We start from the raw sequence: 22,299 nt of genomic DNA, 5'->3' as shown, positions 1-22,299 counted from the left end.
AGCGAGTGGTCAAGAAGACTGAGAATGACCTCCTGATGGGGCAGTTTTTATAAAATGAGCAACCAATCAGAAGGCTGTTCCAGCAGCCAATCAGCAACAGGAGCCAAATGGGTAATGAGAAATACTTAAAGGGTGGGGGGAAGAAATGGGTATGTTTCATCTCCCTCTAAAAAAAAAAGACTCCCGCAAATGGTTGTTGTTGTTGTTTAGTCGTGTCTGACTCTTCGTGACCCCCTGGACCAGAGCACGCCAGGCACTCCTGTCTTCCACTGCCTCCCGCAGTTTGGTCAAACCCATGTTGGTAGCTTCGAGAACACTGTCCCACCATCTCGTCCTCCGTCGTCCCCTTCTCCTTGTGCCCTCCATCTTTCCCAACATCAGGGTCTTTTCCAGGGAGTCTTCTCTTCTCATGAGGTGGCCATAGTCTTGGAGCCTCAGCTTCAGGATCTGTCCTTCCAGTGAGCACTCAGGGCTGATTTCCTTCAGAATGGAGAGGTTTGGTCTTCTTGCAGTCCATTGGACTCTCAAGAGTCTCTTCCAGCACCAGAATTCAAAAGCATCAATTCTTTGGCGTTCAGCCTTCTTTATGGTCCAGCTTTCACTTCCATACATCACTACTGGGGAAACCATAGCTTGAACTATACGGACCTTTGTTGGCAAGGTGATGTACAGTCATAGAATTGGAAGGGTTATCTAGTCCAACCCCCTTGCAATGCGGGAATCTTTTGCCCAACATGGGGCTTGAACCCACAGACCAGAGATTCAGAGTCTCACGATTTACTAACTTAAACTTCTGGGTCCAAATACCACCACCTTTACTCACTCCTTGCCATTATCAGCCTGGAAACGAAGCGAAGCAGCTTCACTTGTTGATTTCTGCCTGTCCTGCAGCTGCTCAAGGGATGGCGCCCCTTGCGTTGCAGAGGATTGGACTAGATGATCTTTGGGTCCCTCTGTGATTCTGTGAAAAGAGAGGTCTCCTGGTCTGAGAAGCCTCCAGAACATCCTGGTTCATTTGGAAGCCACGGTGGAGTTCTCCGTGACGCAGAGCTGTTATCACTAGAATCAGACAGTGGATAAGCACGAACGAACAGGCAGATATTCTAAACCACGCAGCGCACAGGAGCTTTTTCCATGCAACAATGCGTGATCGCCATCAAAGGACTTCCTGGCTTGTTGTGAAGCTTGAGCATTTGGCAGCTCTCCTGTGCATAATTATATACCTGCCGTTCTGACATGTGTACCTACAAAGGCAGAAGGCAGAAATGCCCGGAGCTTCAACAAAAGAAACTACAGTTTCCAGGAAGCTAAAGAGACCCCAAGGGACGCAGGTGGTGCTGTGGGTTAAACCACAGAACCTAGGACTTGCCAATCAGAAGGTCGGCGGTTCGAATCCCCGCAAAGTGGTGAGCTCTCGTTGCTCTGTCCCTGCTCCTGCCAACCTAGCAGTTCAAAAGCACGTCAAAGTGCAAGTAGATAAATAGGTACCACTCCGGCGGGAAGGTAAACGGCATTTCCGTGCGCTGCTCTGGTTCACCAGAAGCGGCTTAGTCATGCTGGCCACATGACCCGGAAGCTGTATGCCGGCTCCCTCGGCCAATAAAGTGAGATGAGCGCCACAACCCCAGAGTTGTCCGCGACTGGACCTAATGGTCAGGGGTCCATTTACCTTTAAAGAGACCCCAATCAGTATTTGGTCATGCTTTTCTAAAGAGAGCAAGCTGGTTGTTTTCCGACGCTGCTTCGCTGGGGTGGAGACCCACGTGGCATTCGCCTTTGCAAATTGTGCCTGTTCTGAATCAAGGAAGCCGTTCTCCCCTCTCCACCAGAGCCACCATTTGGAACTGATTACTGGGGCCTGGGAGTCCCTCTAAATACTTTAGGGCAGGCGAAGAACAGGCAAACAGCACGTAGCAAGCGCTTAATGCTATTAATGAGAGACGGGTCTGGCTTTGAAGAAAGGCTCCATAAGGGTTGGGATGCGGTGGTGGGGATGAGCTTAGATGCACACACACATAGAAACACACCCCTCCAGACCCTCCAAGTGTCCCTGTTTGCCAGGGACAGTCCCGGATTTACAGAAACCATCCCGGTTTCTGATTTGATCCCAAAAAGTCACTCTTTTCCTTGTTGTGGTTTAGTCGTGTCCGACTCTTCGTGACCCCCTGGACCAGAGCACGCCAGGCACTCCTGTCTTCCACTGCCTCCCGCAGTTTGGTCAAACTCATGCTGGTAGCTTCGAGAACACTGTCCCACCATCTCGCCCTCTGTCGTCCCCTTCTCCTTGTGCCCTCCATCTTTCCCAACATCAGGGTCTTTTCCAGGGAGTCTTCTCTTCTCATGAGGTGGCCAAAGTCTTGGAGCCTCAGCTTCAGGATCTGTCCTTCCAGTGAGAACTCAGGGCTGATTTCCTTCAGAATGGAGAGGTTTGATCTTCTTGCAATCCATGGGACTCTCAAGAGTCTCTAGCACCAGATTTCAAAAGCATCAATTCTTCGGTGATCAGCCTTCTTGATGGTCCAGCTCTCACTTCCATACATCACTACTGGGAAAACCATAGCTTTAACTATAAGGACCTTTGTCGGCAAGGTGATGTCTCTGCTTTTTAAGATGCTGTCTAGGTTTGCCATCTTTTCCTTAGCATGTCCCTATTTTCACTGGAGAAATGTTGGAGGGTATGGAGTTATCTGATCCCAGACCCATCTGAAGGCAGCCTAATATAGGGAAGTTTTTTTAAAAAATGTTTAATGTTTTATTATGTTTTTATATATGTTGGAAGCCACCTAGAGTGTCTTGGGCAACCCAGTCAGATGGGCAAGGTATAAATATTATTATTATTATTATTGTTATTGTTATTATTATTTAATAGGTAAAGGGACCCCTGACCATTAGGTCCAGTCGTGGCCGACTCTGGGGTTGCGGCGCTCATCTTGCTTTACTGGCCGAGGGAGCCGGCGTACAGCTTCCGGGTCATGTGGCCAGCATAACTAAGCCACTTCTGGCGAACCAGAGCAGCGCACGGAAACACCGTTTACCTTCCCGCTGGAGCGGTATCTATTTATCTACTTGCACTTTGATGTGCTTTTGAACTGCTAGGTTGGCAGGAGCAGGGACCGAGCAACGGGAGCTCACCCTGTCGCGGGGATTCGAACCGCCGACCTTCCGATCAGCAAGTCCTAGGCTCTGTGGTTTAACCCTCAGCGCCACAGTGCTGCTCTTATTATTGAATAGGCTGCCCCTATTTCCATCAGAGAAATGCTGGAGGGTATCCTCCTCCTCATAGCTGACCCCTTGTCTCTAAGACAACCAGAAATGTGAAAGGAAAAGGCGGGTTTCGTGTATCTTTAATTGGAAGGAGGATCTGTACTGAGCCGATACAGTTTGGCCATGCAAAGCGAAGGGAAACTTGCACCCTTTTTTGGAAACGAGCTCCTGTACTCAGATATTTAAGGTATAGGAAGTGATTTTGCCTTTGTATCGGTCTGGCCCAGAAGCAGCCTGGCCCATTTTGTTGTCTGAGGCAAAACAGGAAAGTCCAAAACTGCTTTAAAATTCTCCTCCATTCCTATTTTTTTGGGGGGGAACCTCAAATTTTGCAGCAGTGTGAACAATCTTTAGGGAGACACACCTTGAGAAACACCCCCAGAATGTTGGAATATGCAGAAATGGTGAGACTGATGGGACAGATCAGAAACCAGAAAGACCAAGTATTCTTAAAAGACTGGAATAGCTTTCTAACATGCTGGAGAGGTCACTGTAAACAGCTGAAATCATTGGCAGGAATACGATGACACTTGTAACATAACATGGATTTTGGATACTATGATAATATAACAGATGAGTTACGGTAAAAGATGCAGGAATAAAATTTAGAACTGGAACCCCTAGAAGGAGGGAAGGTTCAGAAGAACCCCTTTTTTCATGTGTAAAAATGTTATGTTTATGGTGTATAAGTTTTATGTAAAACTAATAAAAAATTATTTTTTTTAAAAAAAAGACCCCCAGACACTCAGATTAATGAAGAAATGGTGGTCCTCAGTGCCCATAGGATACTGACTGAATGCTGGGTGGGTGGGAAACCCAGGAAGAGGGGAGACAGGAGTGGAATGGAGAAGCATAGTAATCCATAGGTCTACTCTCTACTGCTGAAGGAAATCAGCCCTAAGTGCTCACTGGAAGGACAGATCCTGAAACTGAGGCTCCAAGACTTTGGCCACCTCATGAGAAGAGAAGACTCCCTGGAAAAGACCCTGATGTTGGGAAAGATGGAGGGCACAAGGAGAAGGGGACGACAGAGGACGAGATGGGTGGACAGTGTTCTCGAAGCTACCAGCATGAGTTTGACCAAATGCGGGAGGCAGTGGAAGACAGGAGTGCCTGGCGTGCTCTGGTCCAGGGGGTCACGAAGAGTCGGACACGACTGAATGACTAAACAACAACAACTCTCTACTGCAACATTTTACTGCAGTTCCAACTTGCAGTCGTAACAATAACACACTTTCCCCAGGCGCCCTCCTGCCTCCTGGGGACTGTTCTCTCAAGAGACAACTACATTAGTACATTACATTTCCTGCAGTTGTATCACGAGGCCACACCCAGAATTTTTTGGAACATTTCAGCACTCCGAGAGATCCAACATCCAGTGTTTCCTGCAAGCCGCGTGCTCAGGAAGGTACTGTGAGGAAAATTGGCTTTTGATTGCAGAAGGGCTGCATCTCAGTGGGGGCAGCATTTGTTTTGCATGAAGGAAGTCCCAGGCTGGAATCCGGGAGAGGAGCTGCCAGTCTGAGTGGGCAATACTGAGGTGGATGGACCAGTGGTCCGATTTAGTATCCCTCAAGTTTCCCTGGTGTTTTCCTGGCGATACTGAAAAAGAAAAAAGCAGTGGCAGCAGCCTGCACACTCTCAGGAACAGAGGAACATGTGTGGGTTGTAGGAAAAGCTACAACACCACCCCACACTATTGGTGTTCCCGAGAGAAAACACCTCTGGATTAAAAGCGTGTCTGGAGGCGGTTGGAGGTGGGATGGCGGCTAACAGATTGAGGTTGAATCCTGACAAGACAGAAGTACTGTTTTGGGGGGACAGGAGGCGGGTGGGTGTGGAGGACTCCCTGGTCCTGAATGGGGTAACTGTGCACAGGACCAGGTGCGCAGCCTGGGAGTCATCCTGGACTCACAGCTGTCCATGGAGGCGCAGGTCAATTCTGTATCCAGGGCAGCTGTCTACCAACTCCACCTGGTACGCAGGCTGAGACCCTACCTGCCCGCAGAATGTCTCGCCAGAGTGGTGCATGCTCTGGTTATCTGTCGCTTGGACTGCTGCAATGCGCTCTACGTGGGGCTACCTTTGAAGGTGACCCAGAAACTACAACTAATCCGGAATGTGGCAGATAGACTGGTGACTGGAAGCGAACACCGAGACCACATAACACCGGTCTTGAAAGACCTACATTGGCTCCCAGTCAGTTTCCGAGCACAATTCAAAGTGTTGGTGCTGACCTTTAAAGCCCTAAACGGCCTCGGTCCAGTATATCTGAAGGAGCGTCTCCACCTCCATCGTTCTGCCCGGACACTGAGGTCCAGCGCCGAGGGCCTTCTGGCGGTTCCCTCACTGCGAGAAGCCAAGTTACAGGGAACCAGGCAGAGGGCCTTCTCGGTGGTGGCACCCGCCCTGTGGAACGCCCTCCCACCAGATGTCAAAGAGAACAACAACTACCAGACTTTTAGAAGACATCTGAAGGCAGCCCTGTTTAGGGAAGCTTTTGATGTTTAATAGGTTATTGTATTTTAGTGATCTGCTGGAAGCCGCCCAGAGTGGCTGGGGAAACCCAGCCAGATGGGAAGGGTATAAATAATAGATGATGATGATGATGATGATGATGATGATGGATTAAAGCCACAGGTTCAAAGCCATACTTAACCACAAATTCCGCCTAGCAATCTTCAGCAAATCACTACCTGCCCAAATCAGGTGTTCCCAACCTGCTGCACTGCGGCTCCTGTCACCCCCAGCCTGCCCCCCACCCAGAGGAGCACTGATAATTCATTGTGATTCCTGCACCTCAGGGGGTTAGACTAGATGACCCCTGGGGTCCCTGCCAACTCTACAATTGTGTGATTCTATGACTCCATAATTCCCTGTGCCATAACTAGGAATTCAAAGGTGGAATTGATGTCCGGGGGGGATTTCCGAAAGGCGGTGCTTTGCCCTGGATCTTAGGCAAGCCAATCGAAAAATTGCATTTATTTGACGTTATTGTAATAACAGCTCAACAATTTCAGGGTTTTCCTTAAAAATGCTCAACAATTAAAGGCATACCTTGGTTCTCAAACGCCTTGGTAGTCGTACGTTTTGGGTCCCGAATGCTGAAAACCCAGAAGTGTTCCAGTTTTTGAATGTTCTTTGGAACACAAACATCCGACGTTGCTTCTGTGGCTGCCGTTTGAGTGCAGGAAGCTCCTGCAGCCACTTGGAAGCTGTGCCTTGGTTTTCGAACATATTTGGAAGCTGAATGGACTTCCGGAACGGATTGCGTTTGAGAAGCAAGGTATGGCTGTGTTTGGGTTTCCAGAAAAAGCTCAACAACGTTCGCAGTGTCCTGGTTTTTACTAGGGGGAATATGGCAACCGTAGCTGCAACCCCACAAATTTTATGCAAGCCTTCCCCCCATATACACTGAAGAACTGTGCCGCAAAATTTGGAGCCGTGCAAATTTGGAAGGATTGCTGTGGTTTGTTTTGAAATAAAAAATTAAGGTCTTATATACCGTATATATAACAAATGTTCATGGATTTGCCAGGCAAACATGTACATAAATGTATGGGCCACATGTCGGAGGCAGCACAGGAGGGCAGCCCTGGAGCCATTTTGGCTCCCAAACTGACCAAATGTTTTCTCTGCAAGGTCAAAGGAAAATGGAAAAGCCCCCCCATTGTCTTTTCATTCACAAATCCGTCTTAAGGGTATGTTTGTGTATGAATAGGGCGAGCCTGTGAGCTCAGGAACTAAGTATTTGTCACTACAAAAGACTGACCAGGCTCCCCAGGGTATCCAATCAAGTAAGCATTAACGGGTCACCTGCCAGACAGGAGGTAAACAACACACTCAGATTTCCGCTGTAGACCGCCCTTTCTGTGTTGTAGGTATGATGTGTCTGGGGGTGGTCTTGAGCTACACCCCTTCTATGATGTATGTATAATGTTTCTGGGGGTGGTCTTGGATTCCAGGGGGTGCAATTAAAAATGTCTATATAAGGGCGGGCACACCTTTGTTCTGGGTTCCTCCTCTCTCCTGCGTGTGAGGGGAGCACCCTGTTGCAACAGTTCAATAAAGATCAGGCTTACAAGCTGCTTTGCTTCTCAATATTCTCTGGTTGGCCTCTGTTCTTTTCTCCGACCGATGGAGAACCTACAAAGGACTCTATAAGGGCTCTTGTGTCCCCCATAAGGGAATAAGGGCAGGTTTCGTTTATTACAGCTTGTTCTGGGAAATGGGCATCAGGTAAAAGCACAAACCGGAGTGAATTTCTCTCCATCCCTAAGTCAGAGGAGGAGTCTAGTCTGTTGCTACTAAAGCAATAATGTACCATATTTTTCGCTCCATAAGATGCACTTTTTTCTTGCTAAAAAGTAAGGGGAAATGTCTGTGCATCTTACGGAGCGAATGCGTGGTCCCTGGAGCCGAATTGCTCAGGGGCAAAAAGCAGATCATGCCTTTTTTTTTTTTTTTTGAAAGAGGGAAGTGGGTGTTGAAACAAATATGCTGATCGTTTGCCGATTGGGGAGAGAGATAAGGGACGCTAGAGATAAAGGAGGCTGCCTGGGAGGGGGGACGTAAAGTTAGCAAACTTGCAAAGGGGGAAACAGGAAGATCAAAGCAGTAAGGAGAGAAATTAGAAGAAAAGGAGGAGCAAAAAACTGCTCCAGCTAAGGAAAAGACACTAAGGCAAATAAGAGTGTTGAAAGGAAGCAGCTGATCAGTGGGATCGGAAGAGAGATAAGGGACGCTAGCGGAGGCTGCCTGGGAGGGGGGAGGTAAAAGCCCATGGATCCTCAGGATTTTTACATTGGGTCACCCCAAATTCACCATCAGATCACATAGCATGCCCATGGCTACAGCCAGCACCAAAGAAATCATGCACCCACTGTTGTGTGGGGCCGCAATGGCGCAAAAACGTGGTTACAAAGCACGGATCCACATGGATCCTCAGGATTTTTGCACTGGGTCACCCCAAATTCACCATCAGATCACATGTCTGTGGCCACAGCCTGAACCACAAAAATAATACATCCACTGTTTCGTTCAGAATATTTTTTCTCTCGTTTTCCTCCTCTAAAAACTAGGTGCGTCTTATGGTCAGGTGCGTCTTATGGAGCGAATAATACGGTGCCTGAGCTGGGGACAGACAGAAAGGGAACCTATCCTTTCTGATTCCCTCGTAAGTAACAGCCTTCTCTCTCTCAGCCTTTCCTTCCTTCCTGCTGCTGCTGCTATTTTGTTCTTTTGTTAAGCTCAGGACTGCCTGATGGCCACATGGAAGTTCATACAGTGGCACCTTGGGTTAAGTACCGTACTTAATTCGTTCCAGAGGTCCGTTCTTAACCTGAAACTGTTCTTAACCTGAAGCACCACTTTAACTAATGGGGCCTCCCGTTGCTGCCGCGCCGCCGGAGCATGATTTCTGTTCTCATCCTGAAGCAAAGTTCTTAACCTGAAGCACTATTTCTGGGTTAGCGGAGTCTGTAACCTGAAGCGTATGTAACCTGAAGCGTCTGGAATCTGAGGTACCACTGTACATACATACACACACTCACAGATACACACATACTCACAGACACACACATATATCACATACATAAACATAAACATATACATATACATATATATACATACAGTGGTACCTCAGATTAAGAACTTAATTCGTTCTGGAGGTCCGTTCTTAACCGGAAACTGTTCTTAACCTGAAGCACCACTTTAACTAATGGGGCCTTCTGCTGCCGCCGCGCCACCAAAGCACGATTTCTGTTCTCACCCTGAAGCAAAGTTCTTAACCTGAAGCACTATTTCTGGGTTAGCGGAGTCTGTAACCTGAAGCGTATGTAACCTGAAGCGTCTGGAATCTGAGGTACCACTGTACATACATACACACACTCACAGATACACACATACTCACAGACACACACATATATCACATACATAAACATAAACATATACATATACATATATATACATACAGTGGTACCTCAGATTAAGAACTTAATTCGTTCCGGAGGTCCGTTCTTAACCTGAAACTGTTCTTAACCTGAAGCACCACTTTAACTAATGGGGCCTTCTGCTGCCGCCGCGCCACCAAAGCACGATTTTTGTTCTCACCCTGAAGCAAAGTTCTTAACCTGAAGCACTATTTCTGGGTTAGCGGAGTCTGTAACCTGAAGCGTATGTAACCTGAAGCGTCTGGAATCTGAGGTACCACTGTACATACATACACACACTCACAGATACACACATACTCACAGACACACACATATATCACATACATAAACATAAACATATACATATACATATATATACATACAGTGGTACCTCAGATTAAGAACTTAATTCGTTCCGGAGGTCCGTTCTTAACCTGAAACTGTTCTTAACCTGAAGCACCACTTTAACTAATGGGGCCTCCTGCTGCCGCCGCGCCACCAAAGCACGATTTCTGTTCTCACCCTGAAGCAAAGTTCTTAACCTGAAGCATTATTTCTGGGTTAGCGGAGTCCGTAACCTGAAGCGAATGTAACCTGAAGTGTATGTAACCTGAGGTACCACTGGACTCAGAATGGCTTTGTTTGCCAGGAGTAACAAACTTTTGGCTCCTTTATTCCATAAAGAAGCCTTAACAACTGATTTCTGCCCTGCGCTTGCAGCATCTATTCCAAATTGGGACAAAACCCTGCAAAAGTCAAGGGCTTGTGTTTTATCTGGGGCTGGGGGGGGGGTCGTTCCCCGACCTTCCCTTGGGACCCAGGCGAGACCCTCTTCCTCGGTTTCCCTGCTCCCCTCTTTGCAGCCAGCCGCATTGCCAGAGGCAACTTTTGCTGGCGTGGGCTCTTTGTGATAACAGGATTCCATCCCTGGGCCAGCCACATTTTGCTTTCCTTGGCCAGGAGGAGAGAACAATGGTCCGGGAGCACGCCAGGAAACTCTAATAAATGGGATGAAAATATCTCAGAAAGGCATGCATGGGGCCTGCAAATTATTTATAAATGGCATTTCAGGCCAGCGTAAAGGGCAGGTGAGGAGGTCAGAGAAAACACAAAGCCCAGCCCAAGCCCGGATGGGAAAAAGACAGAGAGAAAGAAAAATTGGCGTCATTTCAGAGCGAATGGTAAAAAAAAAGGGCTGCACTCAGGGGAAAAACTCACAAAGGGAATTTTCCACCCTTCTCGGGCCTTTTTCAACCCTTCTGTAATTCGCTTGTCCACTCAGAAGCAAAACAGACAGGATTCAGCGGGGTTTACTTCTAGGTAGGATTCAAGGCTAAGTCCTGCTCCATGGCTATAGAATCATATACACTGGTACCCTGCTTCTCAAACTTAATCCGTTCCGGAAGTCCATTCCAAAACCAAAGCGTTCCAAAACCAAGGCCCACTTTTCCATAGAAAGTACAGTGGTACCTCAGGTTACATACACTTCAGGTTACAGACTCCGCTAACCCAGAAATAGTACTTCAGGTTAAGAACTTTGCTTCAGGATGAGAACAGAAATTGTGCTCTGGCGGCGCGGCAGCAGCGGGAGGCCCCATTAGCTAAAGTGGTGCTTCAGGTTAAAGAACAGTTTCAGGTTAAGTACGGACCTCCGGAACAAATTAAATACTTAACCTGAGGTACCACTGTAATGCAAAATGGATTCATCCATTCCAGACTTTTAAAAACAACCCCTAAAACAGCAATTGAACATGAATTTTACTATCTAACGAGACCATCAATCCATAAAATGAAAGCAATAAACAATGTACTGCAGTCACACAATCAATCATTAGCTGAACTGGGTTCCACCTAGTCACAAAAACAGAACAAACAGAGCCACAAAAGCAAAAATGCGAAATACATAGCAAAAACAGACCTCAGCGTAACACTCAAAACGGAAGCGTAACACTCAAAACGGAGCACGTTCGGCTTCTGAAAAAAAGTTCACAGACTGGAACACACACTTCTGGGTTTGCAGTGTTGGGGTTCCAAGTTGGTTGAGTACCAAGGCGTTTGAGAACCAAGGTACCACTGTAATGGCAGAATTAGAAGGGATGACAGCTAAAGAGTCCCTGACAGATGGCCATCCAGCCTCTGCTTAAAAACCTCCAGTGAAGGAGAGTCCAGAGCCTTTTGCACTGTTGAACGGCTCTTAATGTCACAGAGTTCTTGGCAATGTTTAGTTAGCATCTCCTTTGTTGTACCTCAGGTTACATACGCTTCAGGTTACACACTCCTCTAACCCAGAAATAGTGCTTCAGGTTAAGAACTTGGCTTCAGGATGAGAACAAAAATCGGGCTCCGGCGGCGCGGTAGCAGCAGGAGGCGCCATTAGCTAAAGTGGTGCTTCAGGTTAAGAACAGTTTCAGGTTAAGAACGGACCTCTGGAACGAATTAAGTACTTAACCTGAGGTACCACTGTATTTTGAATCCCTTGGTTTGGGTCCTGCCCTCCAGAGCAGCAGCACCTTGCTCCACCTTCCACACGAGAGCCCTTCCAATATTTGAAGAGGGCTACCATATCAGCCAGGGACGCGGGTGGCGCTGTGGGTTAAACCACAGAGCCTAGGACTTGCTGATCAGAAGGTTGGCGGTTCGAATCCCTGCGATGGGGTGAGCTCCCGTTGCTTGGTCCCTGCTCCTGCCAACCTAGCAGTTCGAAAACACATCAAAGTGCAAGTAGATAAATAGGTACCCCTCCGGCGGGAAGGTAAACGGTGTTTCCGTGCGCTGCTCTGGTTCGCCAGAAGCGGCTCAGTCATGCTGGCCACATGACCCGGAAGCTGCACGCCGGCTCCCTTGGCCAGTAAAGCGAGATGATTGCCGCAACCCCAGAGTCGGTTACAACTGGACCTAACGGTCGGGGTCCCTTTACCTTTACCTTACCATATCAGCCAACTTTGCCACTTGGAGAAAAACATACATCAGGAGGCTTAGTTTGGTCAAAATTGAGTGCTAATAGTGTTAATGCTACATACAGTGGTGCCCCGCAAGACGAATGCCTCGCAAGACGGAAAACTCGCAAGACGAAAGAGTTTTCCGTTTTGGAGGTGCTTCGCAAAACGAATTTCCTATGCGCTTGCTTCGCAAGACAAAAATGTCTTGCGAGTTCCTGCAGGTTTTTTTTCCTCCCCCCCTTTTTCTAAGCCGCTAAGCCGCTTATCAGCTGATCCGATAAGCTGATAAGCCGCTAAAAGCCACTAATAGCGCTAATCCGCTAATCCGTCAATGGGCTTGCTTCGCAAGACGAAAAAAACCGCTAGACGAAGAGAATCACAGAATGGATTCTTTTCGTCTTGCGAGGCACCACTGTACATTATTTCCGGTAAATAGCCCACCATAGATGCTAGAGGGCCGAGAAAATTTGTATCCCAGGCTTTTTAGACTCATCTACCCGTGTATCATCTGAAACCAAAGGGGCACATTGTTTGCCAGATGTGATGTTTTTCCACATTGTTTGCCAGATGTGATGTTTTTCCTACCCTGGCATTAAAAGATTAATCATTGTTATGTATTCAGTGGTCTGTGTTTGCCTAAGCTTGAGTCTGGACTAAGGATTCTGAGCCTGTGTTCTGATTTGATACATGATATCCAATGGGACGCGGGTGGCGCTGTGGGTAAAACCTCAGCGCCTAGGGCTTGCCGATCCCATGGTCGGCGGTTCGAATCCCCGCGGCGGGCTGAGCTCCCGTCGTTCGATCCCAGCTCCTGCCCACCTAGCAGTTCGAAAGCACCCCTAAGTGCAAGTAGATAAATAGGTACCACTTTATAGCGGAAAGGTAAACGGCGTTTCCGTGTGCGGCGCTGGTGCTGGCTCGCCAGAGCAGCTTTGTCACGCTGGCCACGTGACCCGGAAGTGTCTCCAGACAGCGCTGGCCCCCGGCCTCTAGAGCGAGATGGGCGCACAACCCTAGAGTCGGACACGACTGGCCCATACGGGCAGGGGTACTTTTACTTTACCTATCCAATCACAGAACATTTCAGGATTTGGGCCTCTGCCATTGGCCCTTAAACTCTGAGTCGTGATTCGCAGCTTGGAAGTTTAGACAGCCAATCACATCGGGAGTGGGAGTGGCCCCGGCCTTCAGAAATATATATAAGCAGTTGCTTTGCCCCTGTTGTCCAGTTTTGTTAGTTCAATAAAAGTTCTTGTGGTTATTGCTGTGTCTTGCTTTGTGGGACCCCACCTACACTTCAATCTTTATGAAGATTGCCCCTAAAACAACCCAGCTCCCTCTTCCAATAGCCCCAAATAATGCTCTCAACTCCCATATCAGCTTTTTAATCTGAAAAACTTTACTACTAGAAAAAACAGTTAAAGATGCATCTAAGTTTATGCAAGTAATTATTTTTAACAAGTGCTCAGAAGACAAATAGGAAGAACCCCAAAGAGCCATTTATTTCACTTTCTTGGGGCTCGTTTCATTTCCTCTCCCGCCAGCTGGAGAAAGGTAACTCCAAACAATTATATCCAGTCACTTATTGAGCTAAATGTGCTCCACTGCGTCTAATACAACATTTGTCCCTCTCATTTCCTTTTGAAGAGAAACAGTCATGGCTGATCCTTGCTAAACTTTGCGGAGTAACATGCAAACTATTACCTGGAACTAGAAGATTGTTCAGCTGCCAGCCATTCCTCCACTGAAGTCTACTCGTTCTTTGAAAGGGAAAATTTCAGCCTTGAACCGAGAATATATTCTCATCCTCCATTTTTCTGTGTGGATGCTGGTTTCTAATAATGCCCCAATAACACCCAACGAAGTTTACTGGAAAACCAACAGGAGAGTCAAATAAATTACTGGGACAAGGTGAGTTGTGGAAATTTGGCACCACCAAAAATCACCGTGGGGGAGGTACGTCTTTGGCTGCCCCTTCCTGAAGCAGGCCAGCCAGAAATGAGTGAAGTCGAAAGCAAGTTGGTTGATAGAAAGGTCTCTGGAGGGGCAGAAAAACAGAAGTCTCTTGCTCAACTCCGGCAATCGCCAAAGTCCTATAGCAGCCGGCCTTCCCGGTAAGACAAACATTGCAATAAAGATCTAGGGAAGGCCTTCAATTACATGGAAGACATCTTGATGGGCGTTTCTGCTGTCTCGCATCTACGAGCTGGGACTCCAGTTGCACCAGTTCTTGGGCTTTCTGGACCCTGTGCTCGATGTACTGGTGGGCCTCCTCGTCTTCCGGTTGCTCCTCGTGAGCCGTTTCACGCGAGTACATCAGGTCGTGATCCGATATGCCGAACATGTGCAAAGAGTGGAGATACGCAATGTGCTCGTCCAGCTGCAGGTCCGAATTCCTTTGGTTGGCATGCAAAGACTGGAGCTGCAGTTGCGTCACCGAGCTCCTGGTATCTTCCAGCGTGAACAGTTCCCTCAGCTCCTGCTTGGTGAAATACCTGTAGGGGTTCTTCTTATCGCCCGTGCCCTGCCGTATGAGCGAGTCCTTGAAGACTTGGCGCCGGTAGATCCTTTCCTCCACCGTCCCACAGGTGATGAGCCTGTAGATCACAACGTTCTCCTTCTGCCCGATCCTGTAAGCCCGGTCGACGGCTTGGGCATCCGTGGCGGGGTTCCAGCTGGGGTCAAAGATCACCACGCGGGAAGCAGCAGTTAAGGTGAGCCCAACTCCGCCCACCTGCGTGGTCAGGAGGAAGACCGAATAGCCTTTGTCGTTCTGAAACGCGCCAATCCTCTTCTCCCGCTCCGCTAGGCAAGTCACCGTCCCGTCGATACGCATCACCTTAAAACGCCGATGAGTCAAGATGCATTCTATGATATCGAGCATTTTCCTCGACTGGGAGAACACGAGAGTTTGGTGCCCTTCTTCCCGCAGATTCTCCAGCAGCGCCAAGAGGAACCTCAACTTGCCGGACTCCTCGATCAGAACCTGACTGGGCACGTGTTTGATTTCCCGGGTCATGTCAGAAACGGCCCCAGCTTCCCCTTCCTCTTGCTCAGAGTAGCCCGAGACCTCCAAGCCGAGCTGGATGCAAGCTTGCGCCGACAGAAGCCTGGGGTGATCACACAGTTTCTTCAAGACGGTCAACTCCGCCAACGGGGAACGAGTCGTCATGAGCAACTCCTTGATATGGTCCAAGTCGAGGAAGTTCCTATAGATTTCTTCTTGCATGGGCGCTAGGTAAACCCACACAATGAAGTCGTTTTTCCTTGGGAGAGACGGCATCTCTAGGACAGCAGTGCTGTTCTCCTCTCCCGGCGAACAGCTTTCTCGTTCTGAGCTCTGCGTCTGTATCGTGCCTTTACTTCGCCGCAAGAAATACGGCTGAATGATGGTCATCAGGTTCTCGGAGATCTTAAGGCCTAGGGCTTTTTCTCCGGGAGTTGCGTCCTTCTCCCGTGCCTTGGTGATGGGGTTTTCATACTCCATCCGGAAGGTTTTGGCTGTGCCAAGCAGTGCCCCCTGGCAAGCAAAATCAAAGAGAGCCCACAGCTCTCGTAGGTTGTTCTGCACTGGCGTCCCTGTGAGGAGGATGCGGTTTTTGGCGGGGATGGCATACACCGATTTGGTGGTTTTAGCCGACGGCGATTTAATCTTGTGCGCTTCGTCCAAGATGATGTAGTCCCAGACGAACTCCTGCTGGTCCGAAGTGGAGAGCTGATCACAGTTGGCCAAGATCATCTGGTACGAGGTGAGGAGGACCCCCTTTTTGCTCTGCACCCGTTCCAGGTTTTGGCGCCGTTCCTTCCGGCTAGTGCCGTGGAAAACCTTCACCCGGATTCCCGGGGCCCACTTGACAAACTCTTGCACCCAGTTGTTAACCAAGGTAACTGGCATGATGAGTAGCACGTGCCTGACCAGGTTGGCATCGAACATCCCTGAAAGAAAGGCGATGATCTGGATGGTCTTTCCCAAGCCCATGTCATCGGCCAGAATGCCACCTTTCCTTCCATCCCGGAAGAGACTGTACAAAAAGGCGACACCTTCCTTCTGATGCTCAAACAGCTTGTCATGTATCTCCTTGTACAACAGGAGTCCACTCTGACAGACGTCCACATATTCATCCGACTCCTGATCCAAATCCAGGGTCACCAACTTCTCCTCCAGGTTTTTGATGCACCCCTTCAGACTTTCGCTGGGCTGGATTTCATCAGCCTGGCTGTAAAGTTGGAGGGATTCCTCCAGATTTCCGTTCATGGATTCTTGCTCTGCTTGGGTCACGTATCTGCAAAGCACAACATAATGATTGTTTAGAAGAGCAGGTGGGGGGAAACCAAAAAATTGGGGGCTGCCAGTCCACTTTCTACAGGGATGGAGGACCTTTCTGGCTCCACAGGCCAGAGTTTACTGGTAGGCAGGGCTGTCAATCACCTGACATCACAGGTGCAAGGTGCTTTGAAGTCCCCAAGTTGGGACTTCAAAGCACCTTGCAAGGAAGGTGTTTTCCTCCATTTTAGCAGGGGTTTCCACTGAGACCCCTTTCCTGAGCCAATCCTGCTGAACTAAGCAGGATTTAACCCCCACTCACCGACTGATGAGTGGAGATTAAATCCTGCAACGTTTGGCTATGCACTCCGTTCCCTGATTGGAACAGGCAAGACAGGATCTAAGTCTGCCATCTCGCCTGTCAAATGACATCACAACTCATGTCAGCTGGTGGGTGTGGTTGGGGGAGGGGAATGGTCTTTCAGGACAAATGGGACCCCCTGGTTGTTATTGTTTAATTATACAGTGGTACCTCGGGTTAAGTACTTAATTCGTTCTGGAGGTCTGTTCTTAACCTGAAACTGTTCTTAACTTGAAGACCACTTTAGCTAATGGGGCCTCCTGCTGCCGCCGCTGTTCTTATCCTGAAGCAAAGTTCTTAACCTGAAGCACTATTTCTGGGTTAGCGGAGTGTGTAACCTGAAGCGTATGTAACCCAAGGTACCACTGTACATTGAAATGGAAAATGTGTTTGTATGTATGGCAGGCAAACTTCAATTGAGCTAATCTAGAAATATCAACAACCTCAGATATGCAGATGACACAACTTTGATGGCAGAAAGTCAGGAGGAATTAAAGAGAGCGGAACAGACCAAACCGCAGACATGCATCCCATAAAACGTCCACATGGTCATCTAATCCATCCGCTTGCATTGCAGGAATCTTTTGCCCAACATGAGACTCGAACCCAGAACCCTGAAATTGAGAGTCTTGCACTCTCTACTGACTAAGCTCTGCCTTACACCAAGTCAGACCATTGGTGCATTGGGATTAGTATTGTCTATGCTGACTGGACCATAAAGAAGGTTGATCGCCGAAGAATTGATGCTTTTGAATTCTGGTCTGGAGGAGACTCTTGAGAGTCCCATGGACTGCAAGAAGATCAAACCTCTCCATTCTGAAGGAAATCAGCCCTGAGTGCTCACTGGAAGGACAGATCCTGAAGACTTTGGCCTCCTCGTGAGAAGAGAAGACTCCCTGGAAAAGACCCTGATGTGGGGAAAGATGGAGGGAACAAGGAGAAGGGGACAACAGAGGACGAGATGGTGGGACAGTGTTCTTGAAGAGACCAGCATGAGTTTGACCAAACTGCGGGAGGCAGTGGAAGACAGGCGTGCCTGGCGTGCTCTGGTCCAGGGGGTCACGAAGCGTCGGACGCGACTAAATGACTAAGCAACAACAACAACACCACTGGCAGCAGTTCTCCAAGTTTTCAGGAAGAGCCTGGGAAATCGAACCCACAACTTTTTGCATGCAAGGCAGATTCTTTCTTTTTAAAAAGGTTTTTCTATACTTTTCAAATTTATACATTTCATTAATTTTACAATCATTTTAACGTTTCAAAGTCTGACTTCCTTCCCCCTCTTTCTGTGGTTCCTTAATTTTTTTATCTTCTGCATATCCAAATTCATTTAATTAGCTACTTTAAATATGTACTCTTATGAAACTGCAGGTTATTACAATAGTCCTGCCAATGTTTTTATCTTTGCAACTTATCTGTAAATATTCAACAAACCATTTCCATTCTTTTATAAAAAGTTTGTCATCTTGATTTCTTATTCTTCCAGTAAGTTTCGCCATATCTGCGTATTCCATAAGTTTTTGTATCCATTCTTCCTTTGCTGGGACCTTCTGCTTTTCCCCATTTTGGGGCAATAATAATAATAATAATAATAATAATAATAATAATAATTTGTACCCCGCCCATCTGGCTGGGTTTCCCCAGCCACTCTGGGCGGCTTCCATAGAAACCAAAAACACTAAAATATCATACATTAAAAACTTCCCTGAACAGGGCTGCCTTAAGATGTCTTCTGAATGTCAGGTAGTTGTTTATCGTTTTGACATCTGATGGGAGGGCGTTCCACAGGGCGGGCGCCACTACCGAGAAGGCCCTCTGCCTGGTTCCCTGTAGCTTTGCTTCTCGCAAGGAGGGAACCGCCAGAGGGCTCTCAGAGCTGGACCTCAGTGTCCGGGCTGAACGATGGGGGTGGAGACGCTCCTTCAGGAGCAAGCAGCATTCTTGCTACTGTAGAAGCATACATAAATATATTTCTATACAATTTAGGTAGTTCTGTCCCTATAATCCCCAAAATTCTTTTGCATTCTTTTGGGAATGCAAGACAGGTTCTCTACCAATGAACCATGGCAGTTCCCTAGAGTTCTTACATGAGCCCTCCATCGCAGGCCGAAGCAGCACAGGGCAGACACTGGTTTGTCACCCGAGGGAGAATTCGGACCGGACTCTCACCTTTGATACTGCTCCACCTGCCTGCGAGACGTTTTCTTCTTCACTACTGTCATCATGGTGCTGCTGTGGAACCAGCCAGCAAGAAAGCCGATCTAAGAACCCTGGAAACAAAGGAAAACAAGAGGTGAATAGGGTGGGAAGGATGGGCGAAGCGAGAATCTTAAAAGTACTGAGGGTGATGTTGGAAGTGTAAAGAAAAAAGACGACACTTTTTTCATATTTTTTTTAAAAAGATATTTATTAAGATTTTCAAAGTATTACAAAATAAAAAATAGAAAAGAAAAATACAAAATAAAAATAGTTAAAAACAATCCAATCTTTCAATAACTTATCTTTCATTTGCTTATTTCCCGGACCTCCTCACGCCTCCCTTTTCTGTATTCCAGTTCAGTTTGTTAGTTCAGCAAATCCCTCCCCTCTTTGTTTATCCTAGTCTTCAATCTTAAAGTATTGTAACATTAGATTTTTACCTATTAATAGTCCATTTTCTCATATTCCCTTATAACATTACAGCTATAAACCACTTAGTTTCTATCCAACATCATTCTAACATTCATTAATTTTACAATATTTCTGTAAATAGTCTTTAAACTTTTTCCAATCTTCTTCCACCGACTCTTCTCCCTGGTCTCGGATTCTGCCAGTCATTTCTGCCAATTCCATATAGTCCATCACCTTCATCTGCCATTCTTCCAAGGTGGGTAGATCTTGTGTCTTCCAATACTTTGCGATACATATTCTTGCTGCTGTTGTGGCGTACATAAATAAAGTTCTATCCTTCTTTGGCACCAATTGGCCAACCATGCCCAGGAGAAAGGCCTCTGGTTTCTTCAAGAAGGTATATTTAAATACCTTTTTCATTTCGTTATATATCATCTCCCAGAAAGCCTTAATCATTGGGCATGTCCACCAAAGGTGAAAGAATGTACCTTCAGTTTCTTTACATTTCCAACATTTATTATCGGGCAAGTGATAGATTTTTGCAAGACGGCACTTTTTTCATATGTGGTGGGAATGCAAAATAATTCAGAATGACTGGGAAATGATTTGTAACAAAATGAAAAGAATGTTTAAGGCAAGCTTTGCTAAAAGTCCAGAAGCCTTTTTTATCAGGCATTATAGGTCAATCAAATATCCTTTATTAGGCATAGCAAACCACACATTATCAAACAGACACCGTATACAAATTGTGCTAAATATGAGCTCAACTTAACAAGGTTTCTCCCAGTCAGATCTTTAACTCCAGAGAAAATCAATTTGCATAAATAATACAATACAACATTACTGCATCACCAATCACTTAAGAATCACTAAATCTCTTTATAATGGGCCAGGCTTTCTACATGGACAGACCTCAAAAATTCAGCCACTATTAAAGTAATTTGATCATTCTATAGGTCAAGACTTGCCAAAAGAGAAGAAGAAACTTTTTATGTATGCTACAACTGCGGCTAGGATGCTGCTAACTCAAAAATGGAAAAGTGATGTGATACCAGCTAAAGAAGAATGGAAAGAAAACTAATGGATTATGCTGAAATGTCAAAACTAACTGAAAGACTAAGAGACTAAGACAATAGAGACTTCAAAAAAGATTGGGAACCATTTATGTTGTATCTACAGAAGACCTTCTGGGATATGATATATAATGAGATGAAAAAGATGTTGAAATATACATTTAAAAAAAACAAACAGAAGCATTTTTACTTGGTATTATAGGTCAGGACATTAATAGGCAAGATGTTAAATTGTTTTTATATGCAACAACTGTGGCAAGAGTATTATTAGCCTAGAAATGGAAACAAGAAGAAATTCCGACGAAAGAAGAATGGACTATGCAGAATTGGACAAAATGACAAGAAGGATTCGAAACCTGTGGGACCAGAGATTTACAGAAGATTGGAAGAAGTATACGAATTATTTGAAGAGCAACTTTAATCAACAAATTACGCTAGTAGGACTACAAGAAGTTTTGTAAGGAGAAATACGCGAAGTGTTACAAAGTAGAAAAAGATAGAGATATTGGTTATGAGTTTGAAATGTAATAGGGAAGATAAGAAATGCATACTGAGAGATTAGATCGGAAAATTTTCAGACAGGATGGATGGAAGTCAAAAAAATTGAATAAGATTTAAAAGTATGTTTAGTCACTGTTCAAAATGATATGTTAAACAACTAATAAAAAAATTATATATATAAAAAAATGTTTGCTTTCGTAGATTTTCACGGGTACAGGAATGCAGGTTTTGGTGTCTTCGGGTGTCTTCCCGTGTAAGAGTCGGGGTGTCTGTGCGACGTTTCGACGAGGTCTCACTCGTCATCTTCAGGCTGGTGCTTTCGGCTTCTTGTTACTGGAACAGATACAAAAAATGTTGTATCTACGGAAACATTGTAAAGAAACGGACTCACTAGCAGGATTTGACTAAGCACTTATAACCAGCAAAGAGAATACAGAAAGCATTTAATTTAGAGAATACGATATTAAGGTACAATAAAATAAGCAGAAGAAGTTTATACAAAAAATGAGAAGAGGAAGCTGAGGGAAATCATGGGGGGGGTGTTGTTTGGTATTGTTCTTTTATTTGATATGATGTTACTGTGACAAAGATAAAAATGTAAAAATTAGTAAAAACTATTTTTTTAAAAAAAAAGTACTGAGGGTGTAAGGAAGGAAAGCACTGTGCGAAATAAGAGGCAGCGTTGTGCAGTGGTTAGTGTGTTGGACTAGGACCTGGGAGAGGCACGGGTTCAAATCCCCACCCAGATACGACGCTCAGTGGCTTGGGCCAGTCACTATGTCTCAGCCTAAGCTACCTCACAGGGCTATTGTGGGGATTAAATGAGGAGTAGGGCTATGGGTTAAACCACAGAGCCTAGGACTTGCCGATCAGAAGGTCGGCGGTTTGAATCCCCGCGATGGGGTGAGCTCCCGTTGCTCGGTCCCTGCTCCTGCCCACCTAGCAGTTCAAAAGCACCTAAAGCGCAAGTAGATAAATAGGTACCACTCTGGCAGGAAGGTAAATGGTGTTTCCGTGCACTGCTCTGGTTTGCCAGAAGCTGCTTAGTCCTGCTGGCCACATGACCCGGAAGGAAGCTGTATGCCAGCTCCCTCGGCCAATAAAGCGAGATGAGCGCCGCAACTCCAGAGTCAGCCAAGACTGGACCTAATGATCAGGGGTCCCTTTACCTTTTAGGGGAAAACCATGTGCTAGAAATGCAACAAAGGAACTAAAGGATCATTGCGAAATGATAATAATGTTGATGACAAAATGCCAAAATATTTTAAGTATTGAAATGGAATTAGGAAATGTATGTTACACCGAGGGAAGAGAAACACTGTGAAAGCAGGAGGGAAGTCAACTTTTAAATTCGTCT

The 22,299-nt window shown here is 46.5% G+C and overlaps 1 protein-coding gene across 1 annotated transcript; it reads right to left on the bottom strand.

Annotated features, from left to right (window-relative positions):
- Nucleotides 1-13,502: 13,502 nt before the first annotated feature.
- On the bottom strand, nucleotides 13,503-19,116 carry LOC309541243 (DNA excision repair protein ERCC-6-like). Its single transcript, XM_082238863.1, has 2 exons — nucleotides 18,928-19,116; nucleotides 13,503-16,416 (listed from the first exon to the last, which is right to left on the bottom strand). The coding sequence occupies exons 1-2, from the start codon at nucleotides 18,981-18,983 to the stop codon at nucleotides 14,286-14,288; spliced, it is 2,187 nt and encodes a 728-aa protein (XP_082094989.1). The 5' UTR covers nucleotides 18,984-19,116; the 3' UTR covers nucleotides 13,503-14,285.
- Between the last annotated feature and the right edge of the window lie 3,183 nt (nucleotides 19,117-22,299).

Source organism: Podarcis vaucheri, assembly GCF_965113315.1.
Source record: "Podarcis vaucheri genome assembly, chromosome: 10".
Taxonomy (NCBI): Eukaryota; Metazoa; Chordata; class Lepidosauria; order Squamata; family Lacertidae; genus Podarcis; species Podarcis vaucheri.
The sequence above is the reverse complement of the archived record's forward strand: the minus strand, read 5'-3'. Positions and strand labels throughout refer to the sequence as shown.